At 39.3% G+C, this 24605-nt stretch overlaps 1 protein-coding gene across 1 annotated transcript in view; it reads right to left on the bottom strand.

Annotated features, from left to right (window-relative positions):
* The window catches only part of SEC62 (SEC62 preprotein translocation factor), a 34875-nt gene extending 10684 nt beyond the window's left edge, over window positions 1-24191 (bottom strand). The window contains exons 1-5 of the mRNA XM_075547009.1: window positions 24053-24191; window positions 15074-15182; window positions 13991-14096; window positions 761-965; window positions 415-507 (exon numbers count right to left, since the gene is read on the bottom strand). Coding sequence (XP_075403124.1) covers window positions 415-507; window positions 761-965; window positions 13991-14096; window positions 15074-15182; window positions 24053-24088 — 549 coding nt within the window. The 5' untranslated portion in view covers window positions 24089-24191. The remainder of the gene's footprint in view (window positions 1-414; window positions 508-760; window positions 966-13990; window positions 14097-15073; window positions 15183-24052) is intronic.
* Window positions 24192-24605: the final 414 nt, after the last annotated feature.

The raw sequence follows: 24605 nt of genomic DNA, 5'->3' as shown, positions 1-24605 counted from the left end.
CAGAGGGGAGAGACGGAGCGCAGCCACAGACACATCCTTACCCGTTCAGCTGCAGGCGTAAGGGTGCTTCTGTGAATTGGAGCCATTCCCAACATAGGATGGCTCTGATTGGTTAGATGTGAGTAAACAAACATTTAAAGCCCTGCAGTGTCAGCAGGGCTTTGAATGAACAGTGGACGCACGGCAATCACCCGCGAGATGTTACACCTCGCTGGAGTATCACTGATCCGTGTATAAGCCGAACCCGTTTTTCAGCTAATTTTTTGTGCTGAAAAACTTGGCTTATACACGAGTATAGACGGTAAATTATTTTGTTTAGTGAAACAAGAAAACATAATTCTTAAACCTCCTACCGATATCTGGCTCTTGCTTTTAAAAAGCTAAATAGTATAAACAGAGGCTACATATTCTTACCTCATTTCCATCCAGAAAAACCTGATCATCATGTGGTTCAAGCTTGAATTTTTTCTTAGTTTCCTTCTTTTTAGGAGTTCCAGGAGTTTCTTCCTATGAAAACAAAACATTTTATTCTAGGGAAAAGGACAAACAAGCAAAAACCAACATTCACACAGTCTAAAAGCTACCACCTAACACCATGTGACAAATAAAAATTCTCAACCATGGCTTTTATAATAATCTTACAAAAGCTTATTGTAAGTGGTTGTTGCTAAGTATTTCAAACATGCTCATCTGACTCTAGTGACCTTTCACATGGGAAACATGTTTTTATTGATTGTCACTTAGTTTTGGGTGAATTCACCTTTTTGGATTCTTCCTTTTCACCATCTTTCTTTTTCTCCTTTTCCTTCTTCATCTTTTCGTCCTTTATAGTTTCTTTCTTGCTCTTTTTATCTTCTTCCTTTCCACTCTCAGTTTTCCCTTTCTCTTTTTCTTTCTTTACATCTTTATCATATTTCATTTTCATTACTTTTAATGCTCGATGAAAGAACTGCTTCTTTAACAGCCTTGGGAGGAAAATATATTATGACATTATATTCCCTATCAATTTTTATATCTACAAACTAAGAAAAATGTCAAGATACCAATAAAATGAGCAAAGGCAAACAAGTTAGCAACTAACAAGAGAAATGAACAACATTAAGTCCATGGGAAAATATTCAACCTCACTTAAAAACAAACATTGAAAAACAAGACAGAAAACTTGCACATGTACACACACACACACACACACACACACACACACACTCTCTCTCTCTCTCAAGCTAATCAGGTTAACATAAAATTGACTCTTCTATACATTTGCCATCAACATAACTGTCACTTCTCTATAGAAGTGGTTATATGCATAAGGCTTCAGAATACTGCACTAATTTAAAGTAACTGCCTTTCTGAGTTAGAAGGAAAACTCAATATACGATTACTGAAAAGATACATAAAGAACAAAGACAGGAATTTTTAGGAAGACTAACAACTACTTTTTAAAGATGTCTAAGAGAAGATGGAAAGGAAATCTTAAGAGTGACTGTATACAAACAAATCAGTACTGGGATGTGTTACTATAATAAAACATATAGGTTCTTTTTTCTATGTGTCTAAACAATCTGCATAAAGGTTATATTTGTTTTATAAATGGAAAAATGAAATCTTTTAGAATTTAAGTCTATTAATCATAATCTGTACCACAGTTTCTCAAACTTATTTGGCCTACCAGTATTTAAAAAAAAATTACTCAGCCCCTCCTTGACAAATAAATACTTTTGTACTATAGCCCATAATGGAGGGTAAGTTTAGGGATCTACTTTTGCAACCCCCTCCCAATGATCCAGCATCCAGTATCTTCCATTCTAGGAAACGCCGATCTATATTACACTATATAATCTAGTACCCAATTATTTATTTACCTATATTTATTAACATTCATAGCTGTAAGAAACCTTTGAACTCTTTTATTTCCAATTCCTGTAGATACCTGTGACTTTACCTTACTTACCCTGAATGGGAACCTTGGTGGCACACTGTTGACATTGGGTTACTAATCACCATGTTGGTGGTTTAAACCCATCAAGGGCTCTGTAGGAGAAAATGAGGGTGCCCTGCCTCGGTAAAGGATCAACAGCTTTGGAAACTCTGTACAGGGCTGCTACAAGTCAGAATAGACTTGGTGGCAGGTGGGTTTGGGTTTTTTTTATTATCCAGAATGGGCTTTTGTCCATACCCAAAATAATAAAGTATATTATCAGATTATCTCTCGCTCATCTCTTAACCTTAGTGTCTGTCATCAAATAGGAGATATAGAAGTGATCAAGTTCCTGACTACACAGACTCAAAACAAATATCACAGTTTGTCTGTTTCCTTCAAATATATAGAAGGAAGCATTTCATCATCTCAGTATCCTCCAAACCTTAATGCCTCATTGTCTTTTGGTTAGATCCTGACCTCTAGATTGGGAGAGTGGGTAGAGCCAGTCATGAAAGGAATCCTGGAGAAGGTAGAATCTCTGCTGGTTCTGACAGATAAGGACAGGAAAGAGGTGAAAGAAGGCAGGAGATGATAGCACAGTGAATTCATGGTTCCGTAATACTAAAGCTAAACTAGAGGATTAAAGAATGTTATTAAATTACGAGGAAGCCGTATTATTAATGCCATCAGAACAGTATTTTAAGACAATAGTCTAATATGCTACTAGGTTTATAACAGATATACAAAAAAGATTAAACAAAAAATAAGTGTCTGAGCAGGGAACTAGAGTAGGTATAACCAAAGGGAGAGACACACTTTGGAGCGCCCTCCAAAACAGTCATCAGTTGATTTTCAGCATGGGGTTGGGTCTTTCCTTCTAGACATCTAGGACCACAAGGATGCAGTTAAACACACCCTGTCTTATGTGACATTTAAAAAATGTTGTAAACTTTGTACGGATAACTTGGCAGATAATTCTTTAAAGTTGTCAACTATTCAATATAATTTTTATTTTAAACCAAGCATGCAAGAATACACGGTTGGCGTCAAAGTCAATTTTTCTTCTCTACACTCATTAAGAGTGATCAAGACTTGGCTTAAACTGCTAAAGTCTCAAAGTCAAAAAAAGACAAAAAGGGAAGGGAGATCTGCAAGTGTGCCCATAATTTGAATGATCCAAATAATTTCATTTCAGTTATCTTCCTAATGTACTGTATCATTTAGCTATCCCTTATAATGAAATTATTTTCAAATGAGTAATAATTACTTACATAAAGGTAGAATTTCTACACTTAGAGGACTCATGCAGTACCAAATTGGAAAATGGACAATATATGTGATAAAACAAAAACATGTGGATAACCAATTTCATTAATTTTTCTCTAAAGATATTTTTCTTCCCTCTATTTAACAATTATTTTATAATCCCACCTGAGAGTCTTCACACAGACTGTTTTTTCGTACTACTTCAGAATGTTTTGAAAATTAGTTATATTTTAGTCTCCACCACCCCATTTACGAGCATTTATTACTAATGCAATAAACAACAACAAAAACATTCCTAACCCACTACCACCCAATCTCTTCTGATTGGTAGGTTTGAAACACTGACCTTGTGGTTATCAGTCCAAGGCTTACCTGACCAGCACCACCAGGGCGCTTAACTGCAATATTATATATACAAAAATACTGCTTGTTCGTTGTAGGTTTCAATGACCATACAATGCAAACTAACATCGTACATTACTTCAAATATGACCGTCTCAAACTACAGTTCACATAATGTTGTTAGGTATCCTCAAGTTAGTTTCAAGTCCCAGTGGCTCTATATACCACGCCAAAGCACCGCCCAGTTCTATACCATCTGTACAAGAATTGTCAGGTTGGAGTCCACTGCTGCAACCACTGTTGATCTATTTCACTGAGTGTCTTCCTCTTTTTGCTGACCCTCTCCTTTACCAAAGCATGGTCTCCTTCTCCAGGAACCGATTCCTTCTACTAATATGTTCAAATTATGTGAGATGAACACTTGCTCATCCTTGCTTTGGCTCTGCCTGCTCCAGCACAGATTAGTTCATTCTTCTGGTAGGCAATGTTATATTTAACGTTGTCTGCCACCAACACAATTCAAATGTACCAATTCTTCTTTGGTCTTCCTTATTCATGGTTCAATTTCAGAAGCACATGTGGCAATTGAAAATACTCAATTCAAGCACTAATAATCCCTCATCAATATAGATATGAAATGCACAAAAAATTCTCAAGAAAAGTCCAAAGTGCACGCGTGTGTGAGCGCGCATGCACACACACAATGATGCAAGTATACATCAACATTCTACAGCCATCAATGTCATTTATCACATAAAACAAAGAAAATGAATTACACGATCATTTCAATTAATGCTGAAGATATATTTGATGAAATTCAACACTCTTTCCTAACAAAAACTGTTGGTAAAATAGGACTGGAACGGCAATGATGACTCAGCATAATGAAGGGCACCATGTAAAATCAACAGCTGAGATTACTCTCAGTGGAGAGAGACTGAAAGCATATCCCTTGATAATGGGAAGCAGACACAGGTGACCTTCATCACTATGCTTAGTGCCTAGTCTACTCAAAGTCTTAGCGAGAGCATAAGGAGAAAGGGAAATTGAGGGCATCAGAAGTAAAACTATCCCTATTCATAGAGGACAGGATTTCATAGGAAACCCCAGAAACCGAACAAGAAAGTTATTGGAAGTGTTCAACATACAATCAGATGGACACCTCTACACTGACAAAAGGAATTTTGAAAAGGAAATCACGAAAACAATACAACTTACAACAGCTACCAAAGGATAAAGTATGTTGGGATAAATCTAACTAAAGTTATATAAAACTTACACAACGAAAAGTACGAAACATTACTGCAAGAAGCAAAGAGTCCTACATACATAGAGAAACATATCATGCTCATGGATAAGAAGGCAACATCGTGAGAATGTCACTACTACTCCAAAGCAATCTATCTTTGTAGAGGCAGTCAGTCTCACCTCACAGAGCCCCACATGCTAATTGAGCTAAGGGAAAGACAATACACAATATGGATGAAGTCAGCACAATGTGGCCTAAAGAACAATTACAATAAATTCTATAACATATATACTCCAGCAACAAAAATGTGAATGTAATAACAAAAATAACTTGTGAATGGACACAAAAGTAGATATGTATGCTAATTAGAGGTGGAAGGTACAATGGCAGTACAATGACATGCATAGATTGTGAATTTTTCTAAGTAAATTTTTATGTGCTACAAATATACCCACCATATATATATATATATATATATATATATATATATAAAATAAAGCACTTAGAAGACACAATTATGGGGATTTCTTAGAAATCTCCAGCTAGTTTAATTATCACAACATTATCCATAAAGAATATGTTCTACATCCTAGTTCAGTGAATTGCATCTGGGGCCTTAAAATCTTGCAAGTGGCCATCTAACATAGTTATTTGCCTCTTCTCAACTAGAGAAAAGGAAAATTTGGACAACAGAAGAGTCGAGGAACAAACAGTACAAAAGATTAATGGCCCACATAAAATACATGAATCATAGATTCCTCTACCTTGAGATCAAATGGATTAGATGATGCCCATTACCACTGTGATCAGGAATGCAACAGGAGATCCAGTTAAGGGTAGATGACAAAGAAATTCAAATCCATATAAAAGACTAGACTCACCAGTCTGACAGAGCTTGAGGGAACCCCTGAGGCTACTGTTCTAGGACAACCTTTCAACTTAAAACTGATGCAACTCCCAAAGATAGTCCTCAAGTCAAATAATAGGCCAGCCTATGAAATAAACACTATCTGGGAGAGTGTGCACTTTAGAAGAATAACTAATGGAAAAGGGTATTATCTACGCAAAGGCAAAGATGAGACATTAGATAGGAATATGGGAACTAGATAAATGGAAACTGGGGAGCCATGGTAGAAAATGGATGACAACAAATGCCACGAAACAATCGGTGTATGAGCTAGTGAATGGAAAACTAATATGCTATGCAAACTTCCACCTAAAGCTATAAAATGTTCAGGAACAAAAATAACAAAAACAACCCTGCATATATATGTGAAACTACAGAAGATTACAGATACCTGAAGTATGTACTCTCAAATGGAAATGTGGTTATCTATGAGACAATGTGATATTAGTATCAGAATCACTTTCTATATCATGTTCTCTCTAATCTATTTAATGGGAAAAATCATGTTATTAATAAAGAGATAACTTTTTAAAACTATAAAACTTTTTAGAGAGGAAAACAAGTCTTTTTTGTCACTCATAGAAACACAAAAGGACAAAGAACCAATAAGAGCACTTCCTTCTGCTACCTTATCTGTAAAGTGACCTACCTTCAAGGAACAAAAGTTGATGCAACTTTCACATTAAAAAAAGATCACTGTATCTGAGTTTCTCTCAATTCATAGCAACCTTTTAGGATAGAGAAGAACTAACTGCCTCTGAGCTTCTGAGGCTGTGGATCTTTACGAAACAGTTTGAAATGCTGACCTTATGGTTAGTAACCCAACACATAACCGCATTGTCACTATGGGACCAAATAGTGCATCTACAACCTATCTAGCTATGGAAAACTCGCCACTTAATTTAAATTTTTATTGATATTTTAACAATCCATAAATCAATTACACCAAGCAAACTTGTACAGATGCTGCCATCACATTTTCAAAACATTTTCTGAGCCCCTTAATATCAGTTCCTCTTTATTCCCTTCCTCCCCCATCCTACCACCCTTGTGAACCCTTAATAAATAATTACTTTTTCATATCTTATACCTTACGATGCATCACTTCACCCAGTTCTGTTAGTTGTTCCCCGAGGGGGGTTATACATCCATCATTGCTATCAATTCCGCTGCCCCCCCCAACACCCTTCTCATACCCACATGGAATCATTACTCCCATTACTGTTTCTGAGGGGTTTATCTATCCTGGATTGTGTGTGTCGAAAGCTCTTAGCTGTACCAATGTACATATGCTGGTCTAGCAGCATTTATGAGGTCAAACTGTGGCCACGACAGTGGGGGGAGGAAACATTAAAGCACTACAGGAATGCTGTGTATTTCGTTGTAGCTACACTGCGTCCTGGATGAGTCCTCCTTTATGTGTATCCCTTCTGTGAGGGTTTCCGAATGTCAGCTGATGATGGGCTTTGGGTCTCCGCTCTGCCCCTTCTCCTTTACAACAATAGGTTATTTGTTTTTGATCTTCTGATCTACCTCATGATCACAGCCTGATGTGTTTCTTTCATGTGGACTATGTTGCTTCACTGCTAGATGCTTCTCCGCTTGTTCAACTTCAAGCCTTTAAGACTCAGAAGCTATATCTTTTAATAGCCAGGTACCACTTTCATCACATTTGCTTATATACTCATTTGGTCTTCGGTGCTCACGTGGGGAAAGTGAGTATTACAGAGTGCCATGTTATTAGAACAAAGTCCATCTGCTACTTTAGTGCTTTACCCTATAAATATATATACATACATACATGGCTAAAATTTTTAGTTATTTTACAAACAGGATTACTAATTAAATCTATCACATAAGAGTTGTTTGAAGGATATATGCCTGATATGTGTTAGCCATTAATTATCATTATCATTATCAGAAACATCTACTTAATTTCATTCATTAATACTTAGGGAGCATAGACACATATTTGGTTCCAGAAACCATTACAGTAATGCAACATTGCATTCTGTATTAAGTAGACTCATTAATCTATTCATTGATTAGTCATTAGAGAGACTGGCTAGTTCAACTCAATCTATGCCTAGAAAAGTGAGATCAATGTAACTTAATAGTTATAATAAAATCAGAAGCCCTATTTGGTTTTAGGAGCTCTGATGATATAGTATAGAGCTGCTAATTATAAGGCTAGGGGTTCAAACTCACTAGTTGCTCTGAGTAAGAAAGGCGAGGTTTTCTGTTCCTGTAAAGATTCACAGCCCCAGAAAGCCACAGGGGAAGTTCTACTCTGCCATAGGTCCCTATAGTTAAAAATCAACTAGATGACATTGAGGTTTTATTTGGCTTTAATTTGTAGGATAAAAAATAAGTCACACAAAGCTGTGTGGCATTTTCAAAGAGTTAACATTCCCTTCTCCTTGTTTTGTGTCTTTTGCCTCCAATAAATGCCCCTTCTCCTCCTTTCTGATAAAAACTTAGTCATATTTCAAAAACTGATTACATTTTCCCTGTGAAGCTATTCTTGACAGATTCTCTATGTCCTCCCATAATATAATTCTTTACAGAGATTAAACATTCTATTATAATTAGCTAGGTATCTGCCCTCCCCAATAGACTAGAGTGAGTTTTGAGGCAGGGATCAAGCAGCAGTCATCTTTGCATTCCTGGGGGTTTGGAATATAGTAGGTATTATATTTGATTATTAAATAAATTTAATTTAAAAACAGTTTGTTAAGAGTCATAAAATTATGTTAACACTTTTTCCACATCACCTAAGTTTTGTTTTAAGTTTAACAAGCATTCATTGAATGCCAGGGCAAAGGTGGTGAGTTTCTGGTAAGTACCCAAACTGTGCTAAATGCTGTTAAGTGACAACAAAGAATAGTCCTTGGGAAAACATCTTTAGCAATAACACATCAGACAAAGGCCTTATTACTAAAATCCACAATACTCTGCTAGCTTCCAAAAAGAAAAAAAAATTGCCCACTGACGAGGTGGGCAAAGGACCTGAACAGAAGTTTCACAAGGGCAGAAATCAGAATGGCCAATAAACATATGAGTAAAGGTTCATGATCAAGAGCCATAAGAGAAATGCAAATTAAAACAACAATGAGATACCACCTAATACCTCAAAAATAGCCCAACTCAAAAACTCAGAAAGCAACAAGGGTTGGAGAAGCTGTGGTGAAATAAGAACTCTCATCTACTGCTGGTGGACCTGTTAGGTATGTACAACCACTATGGAAATCGATTTGGCAATATCTAAAACAGATGGAAATTGAGCTGCCATACAATCCCCCTGCTGGGCATATGCACAGAAGAGGCAAGAAACAAACCACAATCAGACATCTGTGCTCAAATGTTCATCACGGCACAGTTCACAATTGCAAGGAGTTGGAAACAACACAAATTTCCATCCACAGCCGAATGGATTAAAAAACTGTGGTATCATGTGACCTCCTCCCTGGGAGAGGGACGGCAGGGAAGGGGGGGAAGGGAGACTCCGGATAGGGCAAGATATGACAAAATAACGATGTATAAATTACCAAGGGCACATGAGGGAGGGGGGAGCGGGGATGGAGGGGAAAAAAAAAAGAGGACCTGATGCAAAGGGCTTAAGTGGAGAGCAAATGCTTTGAGAATGATTGGGGCAGGGAATGTATGGATGTGCTTTACACAATTGATGTATGTATATGTATGGACTGTGATAAGAGTTGTATGAGCCCCTAATAAATTGTTTAAAAAAACAAAAACAAAACAACTGTGGTACATACATACAATGGATTACTACACCATGCCTAAAAAGCATTGGTAAGTGCATGAAGCACATCATTGCATGGGAAGAACTGGAGGAAATCATGCTAAGTGAAGTAAGCCAAGCCCAAAAGAACAAATACAACATGAGTCTGCAGGGGTAAACTTAAAAAAAATGCAAAAGGGGCATAGGGAAAAAGCTACTGTATACAAACATTCCTGGGATAAGGTCCACATAGTAGGGTAGGGGCCAGACTAAACCCAGGAATACATATGGGAGCCAACTAAAAAGGAGGGGGAAAAAAAAGACGGGTAGCTTGGGGAACAGGGCACTAACCCACCCAAGGGGTGGGTGTTGTTTATATCTCCACAGGGACAGAGGGACCAGACTTCAACGGGGTGCTCCAAGACAAGAATGCAACACACTGGCATGAAGCAGGGAACCAATAGAGAGGCCCAAGGGGCCGGCCCCATTATCAACTAAGTGGACAGCTCCCCCTTCCCCCCAGAATTCATTTCAGAGGACAGCACTGAAACTACAGCTCAGGGAGAGGGACATGACTGATCAGAGCACACAAGAGCAAATAATAGAGGAGAAAAAGGAGAGAGGAGCACATCCTGGCCCACCAAGCCTTGAAGACGACATCCCTGTTCAGAGCAGCCAATGCACAGAGAAGACCACATGGCCTGCTTCACTACGAGACAGGACATCCCGCGCTGACCCATAGCCCTACAGGGACAACACTGGAGACACAGTGCAGGAATTGCACCCCATCTGACCCCATCACATGGAGGAAAATCACTAAGGGTGTGTACAGAACTGCAAGGGGTGCAGAGCAAGGAAGTCCCGAGGGAATACCAAAAATAGACATTGGGGCCAGGGTGTGGCACCCCATCAGACCCCACCGGAAAACATTCCTAAAGGTCAACAAATAGACCTTGAACTATTTACAGGCTTTTCTTGTTTTTGTCATTTTTTTTTTTTGTTGGTGGTGGTTTATTTTCTTTTGTTGCTTTGTTTTGCTGTCTTGTTTTTTGTGCATATTATCTCTACAGGTCTATCTAGATAACATAGGTGGGATAAACAATCTGAAAGAGAAAACCACGGACCAGCGGTTCCAGGGGGACATGGGAGTGGGGTGGTGGAGAAAGGAAGTGGGTGTTAAAAAACCTAGGGACAAGGGAACAAGTGATCCAAAATTGATGGCAAGGAGGGTGTAGGAGGCCTGGTAGGGCTTGATCAAGGGCAATGTAACCAAGAGGAATTACTGAAACTCAAATGAAAGCTGAACATGATAGTGAGGCAAGAGGAAAGTAAAAGGAAATAGAAGAAAGAACTAGGAGGCAAAGGGCATTTATAGAAGTCTAAATACAGGCATGTACATGTATATATGTGTGTGTGTATATATATATATATATATGAGACGATGGGGAAATAGATCTATGTGCATATATTTATAGATTTAGTATTAAGGTAGCAGATGGACATTGGGTCTCTCTACTCAAGTATTCTCTCAATGCAAGAACACTTTATTCAATTAAACTGGCATTCCATGATGCTCACTTTCCCAACATGATCGCTGAAGATAAAGTGGGTGCATAAGCAAATGTGGTGAAGAAAGTTGATGGTGCCCGGCTATCAAAAGATATAGTGTCTGGGGTCTTAAAGGCTTGCAGATAAACAAGCGGCCATCTAGCTGAGAAGCAAAAATGCCCACATGGAAGAAGCACATCAGCCTGTGTGATCATGAGGTACCAATGGGATCAGGTACCAGGCATCAAAGAACAAAAAATCTTATTGTGAATGAGTGGGAGTGCGGAGTGGAGATCCAAAGGCCATCTGTAGGCAACTGGAAGTTCCCTTACAGAAGGGAAACTCAAGAAGGAAACAAGCCAGCCAGGGTGCAATGTAGCAATGATGAAATTTACAACTTTCCTCTAGTTCTTTAATGCTTCCCCACACACACACTATCATGATCCCAATTCTACCTTACAAATCCGGCTAGACCCAAGCATGTACATATAAGAGCTGGAAACACAGGGAATCCAGGAAAGACAAACCCCTCAGGACCAATAATGAGAGTAGCAATAATGAGAGTAAGGGGAAGAAAGAGGGAACCAATCACAATGATCTATATATAACTCCCTCCCTGAGACAGACAACAGAAAAGTGGGTGAAGGGACATGTTGGACAGTGTAAGACCTGAAAAAATAATAATTTATATTTTATCAATGGTTCATGAGAGAGGGAGGGTAAGGGAGGAAGGGGAACATATGAGCTGATACCAAGGGCTCAAGTAAAAAGAAATTTTTTTGAGAATGATGATGGCAACAAATGTACGAATGCGCTTGACACAATGTACGTATGCATATATGTAAGAGGTGTACAAACCCCCAATAAAATGACTATAAAAAAAGAATAGTCCTGTAACAGTCTTTGGATTTAGCAGGAAAAAAAAAAATCAACTCAGATGAAACAACTATACAATAATTAAAGGTCAGTGTTTATGATATATTTATTATGTAAGTTTTAAAAATAAAGATGAATGTGGTCTTGAGGACCTAGCAGAGGTAAGACAGGAGGAGTGCCTCTGATATTTAGAGAGACAGCACAGAAGCAGGAAACCACTCAGGGGAAGAGCTGTATCTGTGCTTGTGCAGGAACTCCTGAGTGCTAGGCACCCGGGGGGCTCCGAGGTTGCCTTAGATTAGCTATTCTTAGCATTATTAATACAGAAAGAGCACAGAGCACCTTAATCTAGTATGTATGGAGATGGTCCAAAGCAGTAGTTAAAAACAAGGACAACAAAGTTAGACTCCTGGCTCTGCCACTTATTTTCTCTGTGACTTGGGTAAAGTCTGTGGGCAAGTTACCTAACCTCTTTGTGCCTAGTATCTGCACTTGCGGAATCTCTTAATTTTAATACACTACACAGAAATAAAAACTTTTGTGAGGTAGGCAGAAGACAAAATTGGCACTCTGGTCAATTATTATACAACTGTACCACACTGTTAGCTCATCCTACTCCAACAATGAAACTGAGCCTCTGAAAGATCCATTTGTGATTTTTGCCAACTAAGAACTGTAAGGAAGATCTGATAATTAACTGCATGGCTTAGTAAGACAGATGGTGAAAAAGTGATTTTAAGGGAGTTCCCTCACATGGCTAGGCTACTTTCAGGGCCATTAGCACTAGGTTTACTGGGTGAATCATTTGGATGCATTTTGAGTTCCTCAACAAAAGTCACAGAAAACATTTACATTTATCTCCTACTATTTATGCTGGCTTTTATCCATTTAAGGAGACAGATATATATCCATATAAATTTTTTCTAAACCTTCCAATCTCAAAATTCTCTGTATGGTATACCTATCTTTTATGGATAGAAGTCAGTTTGACTCGATCTTAAATTGAGTATTCATCCCAGTAAATTGGTTTCATTCATGAAAGCATTACTTCAGTAATAAATATAACCGTCGTAAAAAAGTTCTTAGAAAGCGAGCATCAAATGTAAAGACTAACAATGCAGCCGAGAGTGTTATACTGACTAATTCAAGTGACCTTACAATGCATAGAACCAAATATCCCAAATGTTGTATAATTTAAAATATTATAAAATTTATATAAATGTATACAACAGTTTCATTTATAAATTAATAGTGTACAATTATGTTGTTTTTAAATTAAATGTTTTTTAAAAGAAAATGATGGTTTTGGTCACATGTTAGTTTGACATGTGTCCGTAAAGATAGGTATGTAAAAAATGTCTGGAAACCTGGTGTGAAATGAAGTATTAGTAAATGAAAGCTACAAATTCCTAACAAACACAGAGGCTTAAAATCTCAAATTCCCTCTGACTACAAATTAGCGTTAGTGTCATGAAAATAAAACTTAGTTAACAGCTATTAATGTATTATTTAAGTACTGTTAACAAAACTAGAAATGAAACACAGCATTACTTCTAAGAATGAAGACAGTAATTTTGTCTTTAAGGCACTCTGTTTCTATTACAAAAAGCCACAGGTGTATCAGGGAGCTGCCTCTGCCTTGCAATCTTCAAGAAAAGACTTGGAAGATGTTGCAGCTGCCTGCTTTTCCAAGGAGGCATTGCATTCGCATTCACTAAACAAGCAAACAGAGAAGGTTGCTGACTTACAGGTCAGTGGGTACACAAAAACAGGAACAACAATTCCAAGGAATCCTTGCCAAAGTTTTTTTGGGAAAACTCCCCAAACACTTGCTCTAAAAAAGAACTCTTTTGTTCACTGTAGACACTGGTGTATGAGTTTTATTGCTTACCTTGGCAAATGTATAAATGCAATAGAACAGAAAAACAAAAATTAATTCAAAGATGTAACAATCAAACACGAAAATAAAAATCATCTCCAGAGATGCTGAGAAAAAAATTGTAGGTAGCAGGTGAAAACTGCTTGGCCAGCGCGTAATAGCACAGTGTAATGATGACAATAGTGAGGAGTTTCAGGAACACGCAGACTGTACTTCACAATTACAATGTATGTTCTCCGTCGGTAAGAAATAACCACTACCTGTTGCAGTAGTCAACCACAGACTCCCGGGTTGTAAATAAAGCTTCCTCTCCTTTCTTGGCCTTTGCCCACTTGGAATCCAAAAGGCAATCCACTGCTTTTGAAGCTAAAAGGAAGCATTTCAAATTTAATATACTGGAGGATTCATGTCTGTCAAACTCAAAACTATGCAAAGAAAATTTTACACTTTGACAACCGAAAATAACAAAACAAAGGCAAACTCACTAAAGCAAAAGTCTTTTAATTAAGTCAGACATGATCATGGTCGTCTTCTAAAACTTGAACGTATTAATGAACATCTTTTCCAAGTAAGATGGGAAATAAATGGCATTCAGTTATTAACTAAGGCAAGATAAATTTGCAAGACAAATATTGGTACCATGTGTCAGAGTAGAATACCCACAAAGATTTTCTAGGCGGTAATCTTTAAGAGTAATCTTTGTCTCTTTCCTGAAGAGCCACACTGAGAGGGCTCAAACGGAACCTTTCAGTTGGTGGTGTTAACACTTAACCATTGAGCCACCCGGGCTCTGTACTGTTGCTGCTAAAAACCAAACCAAATTCACTGCCATTGAAAGTTGATTCTGACTCACAGGAACCTTGTAGGACAGGGTAGAAACTGCCCCATAGGGTTTTACCATTTCAGGAGCATGTTGTCTTTTGCCTCAGAGAAGTGGGCGAGTTCCAACCACTGCCCTATAGGTTAGCAGCTGAATGCTTTCCCCATCATACCAACAGGGATCCTCGCTACTGTTACTAGATATAAGTTAAGCGTATGAGATCTGAATAGTATGTCGACTTTTAAAAAGGGGATTACCAAAGTCAATTATAACATAAAGATAAAAGAATTTCTTCTCCAGATATAGTGGCAATGCACATAAAATAAACCCTATTTTTAAAATTTCCAACAAATGTTTATCCTTAAAAAATACTTAAAAGAAAATTTCAATCACTAAAACTGCCACATGCCAATTACTCAGCTTTATTAATTACTTAGAAAGTACTATAAAAACTTGCAAAACCCCAGATGAGGCCTATTCATAAGATATACACTAATAATTTTAATGCTATAAATAACACTACCAATGAAATAATCAACCCGATGACCCATCATATTGGTGGACTTTGTTGGACAGTTGAATCGAAGATACTTGGCTACAGCCTTTTCTTCTTTAGATGGTTCGCCAACCTCCTGCAAAATAAGAATATATAGTATAATCATGTACATGAAAATTTCCACACTTAATAATGTTTAAATCTGTTCTAGAAATCTTTCCAAGTGGCATATATGTCTTACTTACACAATTTCTCTGGCACAAGTCTGGTAATAAGATATTAAATTGCATGTTTTTCAAATATAAGTTGATGGAGCCAAGCCTGCCTGCCTGCCTTTTCTCCTCAGCTGTACAGCATTTGCTTTCAGTGTTTTCCCAGGATGATAAGTAAGATAGCTACTTTTTACCAAGTTCACCTTCACTCTCATCAAAAGCAATTAAAAAGAGATTTTCAATAGCAAGTGCTCAAATATCCAAGTAGAAGCAGGTGACATAAATAAATGTTAAATCATGGGGCAAGTCATGTACCCTGAAAATGGACAACAGACCATAGTAATGTTCAAATGAACAAAAAATAGCTTTGACTGTAAGCTAGTCATAAATAAGAGCTGTAACCAAGCTGCTGAACTTCTCTTTCTTTTCCTGTCCCCTTGTGGTTGCCAATCTCTGCTATCACCTGAGATGATTTTCTTTCCTTACCTTTCTCTCTTTTTGCAGGTGAGGCAAAAAGAAAAAATATAAAAGGAAGAGAAATTACAGCCTCGTGGGGAAAACAAATAAAGTGAAAGCGGGGCCACCATTTCAAATGATATATCTGAACCAACATTTTAACATAATCTTTATTAAATTTGTTTTCTTTTCCTGTTACAACCAAATCCAGCCCAACCCAACCCAGTCATTGAGTCCAATCCAACTTCTCATGACCACGCAGGAGTAGGGTTTTCAAGGCTGTCAATCTCTACAGAAGCACACTGCCACATCTTCTTCTGGGGAAAGTGCTAGTAGGTTTGAACCACTGATCACTGAGGTCAGTGCTTTAACCACTGCACCACCAGTCCTTTTCTCCGAACTCTCCCTTTTTCTATTATTTCTTTCACTAAGTTTCCCAACATGCCCATCTTCATGTCTTCTTTTACTTGATTTATTGTCTTCCCATCTGAACTCTATTAGCCAGACAATTCATCCTGTGCAGTTAGTCCACCTACCCACATACTGAAAAGGAAAGCAAGGCGGTATGTATTCACTTTCAAAGTTTCTTTATTGCCAAAAGCAGTTGAACAAAAGCCCCTTCCTTGGTTACATTTAGTATGTATAAATTCTTGCCATGGAGCCCTGGTGAATGCAGTGATTATGCGTTGGGCTACCACCCGCATGATTGGTAGTTCTAAACCACCAGCAACTCCTTGGGAGAAAGAAGACTTGCTATTCCCATAAACAGTTATAGTCTCAGAAATCTACAGAGTCACTATAAGTCAGAATTAACTCGATGGCAGTGAGTGAGTGATGTTTAAGTTAGTTGCTGTTGGCTCCTGACCGGACTCATGAAACTCCATGCACAGAGACCAAAATGAGACCTGGTCCTGCAAAATGGGGCCACAACACTTTCATGGTAGGCTGAGAAACGTTAACGCTACTCTTTAAGTAGCAGAAAAACCACTAGTAAATCGGTTACAAAACTGTTGTAGTTTATAATATGTGTGCTAGTAATAGGAATGAGAAAGAAATACAGATATTTGAAACATTTCAAAGGCAGAACACAGTGCTCAATGAAAAAGGATAAAAGACAGTTATTTAGTAAACAATGTCAATTTCTAATTTGGTGGACTGGAAGATTTTAATTACAGCAATTTAGCAGAAAGGTGATCCTGAGAAAAACACATTCACATCAATTTTTAGCATGACATTTTACTTACTAACTTCTTACTAACAAGTCATTTACTGAGCAATAGTCATTGTATATGTAGTAACTGCTGATTTTTGATAGAGAAGAAACATGTAAAATTTGATTAAATATTAGAATAAAAACTGCAAGTCCATAGAACTGATAGTCTTAGGAAATCACAAAATTTTCACTTCATTTTAACAATTAACTTCAAGCACTCAAAATTTTTGCCCAGAACTTGGTGAAAGTGTTACTAAACAACCAGTACTGCAGCAATTCAGAAAACATGAACTTGAATAATCTTTTCCAACTAGATACATTCTTATTTATTTTTCTGATACTTTCTTAAAATCAGTAATCTCCTTTGACACTGTGACTAGTAAGCTAGGGGCAGTGAGTTCTATCAACATGTTGGTTTAAGAAAGATACTTTCCTTACTCCTTCTTGGAGATCAGTTGCTTAAAGAGCTTTTCTTTTCCCTGTCACATAAAATCAATTACATATTGCACACGGACTCTAATGACACTTAGAGAGTTCATGCATCTGTGGGGTGATTTTTGAGCACCATGAACAGGTGGAGGGAGCTGGTTTATAGGAATGTCATGGAGCCTTCCCACTCATTCGCCTCTGTAGCAGCCTAATGATGAGCGCTGGTAACGAGCAGTCACATCACCTTCCTGTTTGGACTATACTGTCTCCTCTGTTTACTCTTCATGTAAACATCTTCAAAAACGTGTTCATAATTCTAACAGCCTTAACAAGAAGTCGCGCCCTTTAAAACTCTACTCAAGTACTCCCTCAAAGCAAGAACACTTTGTTCTATTAAACTGGTATTCCATGATGCTCACCTTCCCAATGATTACTGAAGATAAAGTGGGGGTGCATAAGCAAATGTGGTGAAGAAAGATGATGGTGCCTGGCTACAGCACCTGGGGGCTTAAAGGCTTGAAGATAAACAAGAAGCCATCTAGGTGAGAAGCAAAAAAGCCCATATGGAAGCAGCACACCAGCCTGTGTGATCACGAGGTATATCAGGCATCAAAGAACAAAAAATCCTATCATTGTGAATGAGGGGGAGTGCGGTGCGGAGACCCAAAGTTCATCTGTAGGCAATTGGACATCCCGTTACTGAAGGGTTACAGGGAGGAGACGAGCCAGTCAGGGTGCAGTGTAGCAATGATGAAACACACAACTTTCCTCTAGTTCTTTAATGTTTCCTCCTCCCCACTCTCATGATCCCAATTCTACCTTACAAATCCGGCTAGATCAGAGCATGACACTGGTACAGTTTAAGAGCTGGAAACACAGGGAATCAAGAACAGATAAATCCCTCAGGACCAATAATGAGAGTAGCAATACCAGGAGGGGATGCGGAAGGTGGGGGGAGAAAGAGGGAACCAATCACAATAAGCTACATATAACCCCTTCCCTGGGGGACAGAGAACAGGAAAGTGGGTGAAGGGAGACGTCGGGCATGAAAAAATAATAATCTACAATTTATCAAGGACTCGTGAGGAAAGGAGAATAGGGGAAAGAGAGGAAAAATGAGCTGATCCCAAGGGCTCATGTAAAAAGAAAATGTTTTGAGAATGATGATATCAACAAATGTACAAATGTGCTTGACACAATGGATGGATATATGGATTGTAATAAGAGTTGCACAAGCCCCAATATGATTAAAAAATAAAAAGAAGTTAAACCCTTTTAATATTTTCTGCATTCTTTTTTATTGAGGTTCTCTCTTTTACCTTGTTGCCTTTGTGTTTTTCTGTATATGAACTCCAAGATAGGCAAATCTAGAAAGATAGTAATTGGATTAATGCTCTCTTGGGGGTAGGGCAGGGGAGGTTGGGGAAATGGGGAGCTAATAATAATAAGTATTAAAAAGAACAAAATGTTCTAAATTGGTTGTGGTGATAAATATCCAGCTCTTCTTAATGAATGAATTATTGAATTGTACAATAGGTGAATTATATGCCAATAACAGTTTATTATTATTTATTTTTAAGATGAAACGAAGACCTTTGGAGAATAGTAGCACCTAACTACAAATAACAGAGAAGTCCGTCAATCAATTCTAAAAGGAAGAGAATGTAGCTCAAGGAGTAAGCTCAACTGTTTTGAAAGAAGAAGTTCAAAGAGTCAACAATTTTTGAGGCTGGATTGCTTTTGTGGACCCAAATATCAAGATTTTCTCTGCTACAACTCACTCCAAAATTAATTCAATCCAAAGTTTGGTTACCACTTTAGTAAAATTATTTAACAAGTACTGTTTTTACTTTAGAATACAACCACCAAAAATATAAATTGAATTAGAGGTTAGCATTCCAAAATATATGAGGGGATAGCGCCCCCAAACCCAGAACTACCCCTGCTCCCCAAATTATGTATTTAATTTTTTTAACAAAACCGTATCACCTTCAAAGTACTTTCTTTTACATTTAATACATTTAACAAATTTGTGATTCCATTCTTGGGAAATATTTTTCAAACTCATCTGGATGGCTGACAGCACTTCCCTCGTTTTTTTCCCTTCATCTCTTCTTTGTCAAATCGCTGTGCTTTCATGTCCCTCTTCATTTGCAGAAACAAAGAGAAGTTGCATGGAGCATTAAGCAGGTGACTCAGGTGCATGGGGCAAGAGAAAGGCATGCAGTTTTTTGCCAAAAACTGGTGCACTGAGATGGCTGCATGAGCAGGTGCACTGTCTGTGGTGGTGGCAAAACCAGTCAGCCTACCACAAGTCAGGCCTTTTTTGGTTGCACACTGTTAAGCAAATCTTCTCAGAACCTCTAAATAGAAAGTTTGATTAACAGTCTGACCTGGTGGAATCGATTCCAAATGCACCATGAATTGACATTTTTATCCATTCAGGAAGTTAATGGACATCTAGAACAAAGTGTGTCGTCAATTGACATTTCACCTTTTTTGAAACAAGAAAACCATTTATACACTTGAGTTTTTCCTATAGCGCTGTCCTTGTAAGCTGTGTTCAACGTCACAACAGTTTCTGCAGCACTTTTTCTGAGCAGGAAACAAAATTTCACAGCTGCATGCTGTTCTCTTAAATCAGCCATCACAAAAAAACAAGGTTCGAATGTAACTGCTTTTACTAAAAAATTCATTGTGACCAGAGAGAACATTCCCAGGTGATACCACTGGGTACACTAATTCAGAAGAAGTTGTTCAATCCTCGTCTAGCAGGAAATATGAGTACTACGAAAGATCCACTCTGTCCAGCACAACTGTTTTTATATGGATAATCCCTTATATATTTGAACAAATATTTTAACATAGCCCTTCGAAGAAAAATATTCGGTCAAGTTATAAGTATCTGATATGGCAGTTTGTGTTCAAATGCTAACTTAAAAAGTTGGTCTGAATCCACCCAGCAGCACCAATATCACAGATCGGTGTGGGCATCTGCTTCTATTCTGACTACAGCCAAGAAAACACATGGAGTTGTCTGTCATGTATCAGAATTGACTGACAGCAACTAACAACTTACAGTACTTCAATCTTACAGAACTTCTGGTTTACTGAGTGTTTAAAATTACTTTAAAATGCTTCTATCTTGTCTGTATTCAGAAGGCTACTAAATTCATTAATGTAGGTGTAATAATTTAGAAATGAAAAGTGATAGCTGTACATCTTGAACACAATGCCACTGAGTTACATATGTATTTTTTACATAAAACAGCAAAAAATTACAACACAACTACTCTATTTGATAGATATTTGTAGATGTTTTCAATTCTAAAATTTCGTAATAGGATTCTACGTAAAATCTTCTAGGGAATAACATTTTGTTAACCTATATCATATGATTGCTATTTGTCCTTAAAGTACAAAATTGCAATTCTTAAAATTTCTTTGTTTTATAGTCATTCATTTGCATTGGCATTACTTTCATTTGTGAACCTCAACCACGAAAAGTCTGTCAGTAGCTTCTGATTTACAGGGGTCAGTCATGTGAATCCAAGAAAGGGCAAATGTGATAAAATAGTCCTTACTTCCACAAGAATCTGAAATTCTGCTTCATTTGAAAAAGTAAAAAGAATTAGGCAATATTATTCACCCTGAGTTGGTGTGTATCAAACACTTCATTCCCACAGTACTAATATAATTCAAGGTCAGTTCAAATCATCTAAGGGTGAAAATTATTTAAAATAATAAATTTAAAGGAACAAATAATAGGAAATTCAGTTGATACTACAGAACTTTTAGCTTCAATGTTTTACAACAGAATCCTTTGTCACTAATTTGGTCTAAAGCAGTACCAGTATTAAGAGTTTCTGTTGATTCTCTGGGGGCTTAGGAAGCAGCAGGAGACTAATTTTATAGGACACTGTGTATTTTCATGTTTGTCATACTACATAAGAGGTAGAGTAGAAACTCCAGTCTTCTTTTAAATTCTTAAAGCAAACATAATAAACATGAAAATAACTTCCAACTACAACAGTGGTTGCAACAATAAGCTAGACATAACAACGGCTACGAGGATGGCAATGTCTCATTCCGCTGTGCTTACGGTTGTTTGGCTAAGAACTAACCTAACAGTAGCAACTACCTTTTGCTGACCTTCAATGAACAAGATTATTGTTTTTCCTTCAAAACGGTAATTATTATGTATGTTTATATTCCTTTCTCCTCTCTTAATATGAGTGTCTTTAAAAACAGTGCAGGGATGGCTAATATTCTAAAGTTTGCTTTATGTCACTTTAACAAAAGCCTACAGTAGTACCTATTTATTGCTAACTGAAAGAAATAAGGAAGACTTTCACTTTCATGAATACAAAAATAATACAAAAAAAACCCCTAGCATTCAGTGTTTATTTTGCAGTTAGCCGGTAAAGAGGCAGCAATCCTCTAGCAATGACCAGACTCCTTCCCTGGGAACATTATACATACATTGTTTTTACTTATATTGGCTGTGTATCTGTCTTATCATTGTTGAATGTACTATATGCTAGTATTATTTTCTTATTGGGCACAACCTAGTAGGTCAAAAACCCTTCCCATATAACTTAATGATAATTGCTTTGCTTTATGTCATTTTGGTGTTTCATAGGAATGCTCTATTTTCAGATAATAGGGAACAACTGCATAGACCCAGCAGAACACCAGTTTGAGAAGATATATGCCATATATATTTAGCAGTTTACCAAGCTGAGTTTTACCAATCTGATCTTCAAATATCAAGATACATTAATAAGTAAATAATTTATTTAATCCACAACCTAGTGGTTTATTCACTGCATAGGCAGTGGCTAATCTTTCAGCATATCAAAGTATGTTTTACAAAATCAAAACAACAATCCATCCCAAATCCTCAGCCTCAGGGAAGAGGAAAGAGTTATGTGTCAAGCATAAGTCATTTAACTCCCTTATTTTTTTAAAACCCCTATGAGGTAGCTATTCCTTTGTGCAATTTCTATTGAGGTAGAAAGTAATCTGCCCAGAATCACACAGCTAGTCAGCCAATGGTGGCGCTGGGGTACAAGCTAGCCCAGTCTAGCTCAAGTTCTCGGCCAGCTCCACTACAATACTATGCTGGCTCATCTGTCTTTCAGCTACTCAAAACGTGGGTTCAATGAACAATGAATAGTTAAAAAAAAGAGACAAAGTTGTTAAATAAGGGCATAACATTGTACTGCGTGTGTAAATAAATATACAGTACAAAGTTTTAAAACTAGATTTTCGTATAAACTGGCATAAAAACCATGGGTAAATCTAATAAGACTAATCAAACCCACCCCACCCCACCCCCGCTGCACAGTTGATTCTGACCCATTGTGACCCAACAGAGCAAAGCAGAACTGCTCCAAAGGGCTGTGGCTTTGAAGAAGCAAACTTCTATCCTGAAGAGCGGCTGGTGTTTCCAACCACTGACCTTTTCGGTTAGCAGCCCAGCACCTAACTACTGCCAACAAAGCTCTGTCTAGTAACACTAGGAAGAGCAAAATTAGAAGCTCCCTCTATATGGGCCTTAAACGCTATTTTTACGATGTGCCTCACTCCGCCAAATTCAACGTTTATGCTCACAGGCTCCCCCCCCCCCCCCCCAAGTACTCGGCAACTTTCACGATAATTTTAGTTTGCACAGCTCAGACCACCTGTGGTTTGAGCCAACCAAGTGATAAACTTAAAAAAACAAAACTGCTGATACTAGAAAGCTCTTTGAAGCAGCAAAATAGTCCTGAACATTAAGACCCCAAGGAAGGTATCAAACAATGTGTGACGAAAGCACGTTTACAACACGCTATCAATTTATGATGTCATGTCATGTCATGTTAAGGCTTCCTGGCACCTGAGCTTGCCGGTGAGACAACCGAGTGGAAGACGGTCCACATTATAAATCCTCCTGATGAGAGACTGGGGGAGCAGGGGGCTGGCATGCACGTGCATGTGGAAGGAAAGGAGGGCATCTGTAGGTTAGGAGGCTGACACACTGTCATGTGAAAGGTTTCGGGGCGCCACCAGCTCGCTGCAGCTGCACCAACGAGGTTGTTTATTTACACTGGGTCGCCAGGAAGAGAGCCGGCGCGCTTCAGGCGAACGAGCGAGTTAATCACACTAGCGGGGAAAGCAGGGCAAGCGAACGTCTGCGGGCAGGCGAGTCGCCTCCTGGGCCCCCCAGGGGCCCCTGACAAGCACAGATCACCCCCCTGCTACGGCCCTTTTTCCACTGACGCACAGAGAACGAACAGACTGCTTTCGGTCAGCCCTCGGTCTCCGTCTACCCTGATTATCGTGCCTTCGTTTGAGGGCGGCGAAGGGCGGGAGCCGAGTGCAGAAGGGGACGGGGACCTCGGGAGGGTCCGCCTGCGCTCCCGAGGGGCCCGGGGCCCGGCGGCGCAGGAACCGGGGGCCGGCCCCGCAGCTTCGCCTCCTCCGAGCCCGGAGGGCCAGCGCGGCGCTTCCCTCCGTCTCGGTCTCCGCGGTGGACAACACCGCCCCCCCATCCCCCGCCAGGCCCCTCACAACGACGCACCCACAGCCCGCGGCCGCGCCCGGCCCCACCTCGCCCTCCGCTTCGCTCGCCCGGCCCTCCAAGGGGGCTTCCCCCACTCCTGTCACCCCCGAGCGCCCCGAAGCCCCCTGCGCGGGGCCCTGCTTGGCTACCTGGATCCGCTTCTTGTGTCGCCTGCGCTCCGCCATGTTGGCCGCTCCGCCCGGTTCCCTCTGACGTGGAGTGAGGAGGGGGCGGCGGAAGCCTCGCGAGAGCGCGCCTCCGGCCCGTTATGTAACTCACCGGCTGACGCCGGGGCGGGGCGGGGCCTGACCGGGGGCGGGGCCTGACCGGGGGCGGGGCGGGGCCGGGGGCGGGGCCCGCGCTAGGGCCGGGCGGGCTGGCGGCGGCGGCGGCCCCATCCTCTGCGCTCTTCCCGCTGCATCTTGTTGCGGAAACGGAAGCACCTTGGGAACCAGGGAGAGGTCAAGAAGTAAACCAGGTCAGCAGAGGGCTGGCAAACGTGACTGAACATCTGAATCACCCCGAAAACTCCCGAAGTACAGATTCCCAGGCCCCTCCCCTTCCGGTCCGAGTCAGTATGTTTTGGGGTGGGGCCGTTCAACGAAGGAACTGACCCAGACCCGGTTCTAGGTGTTCTAAACCAGTGGCAGCTCCTGCAATCTTCCCTGAGGCCCGCCACACCCCTTCCTGACATGGACATTT

The sequence above is a fragment of the Tenrec ecaudatus genome, chromosome 4, assembly GCF_050624435.1.
Source record: "Tenrec ecaudatus isolate mTenEca1 chromosome 4, mTenEca1.hap1, whole genome shotgun sequence".
Classification (NCBI taxonomy): domain Eukaryota; kingdom Metazoa; phylum Chordata; class Mammalia; order Afrosoricida; family Tenrecidae; genus Tenrec; species Tenrec ecaudatus.
This window is presented reverse-complemented; position numbering and strand designations above follow the sequence as displayed.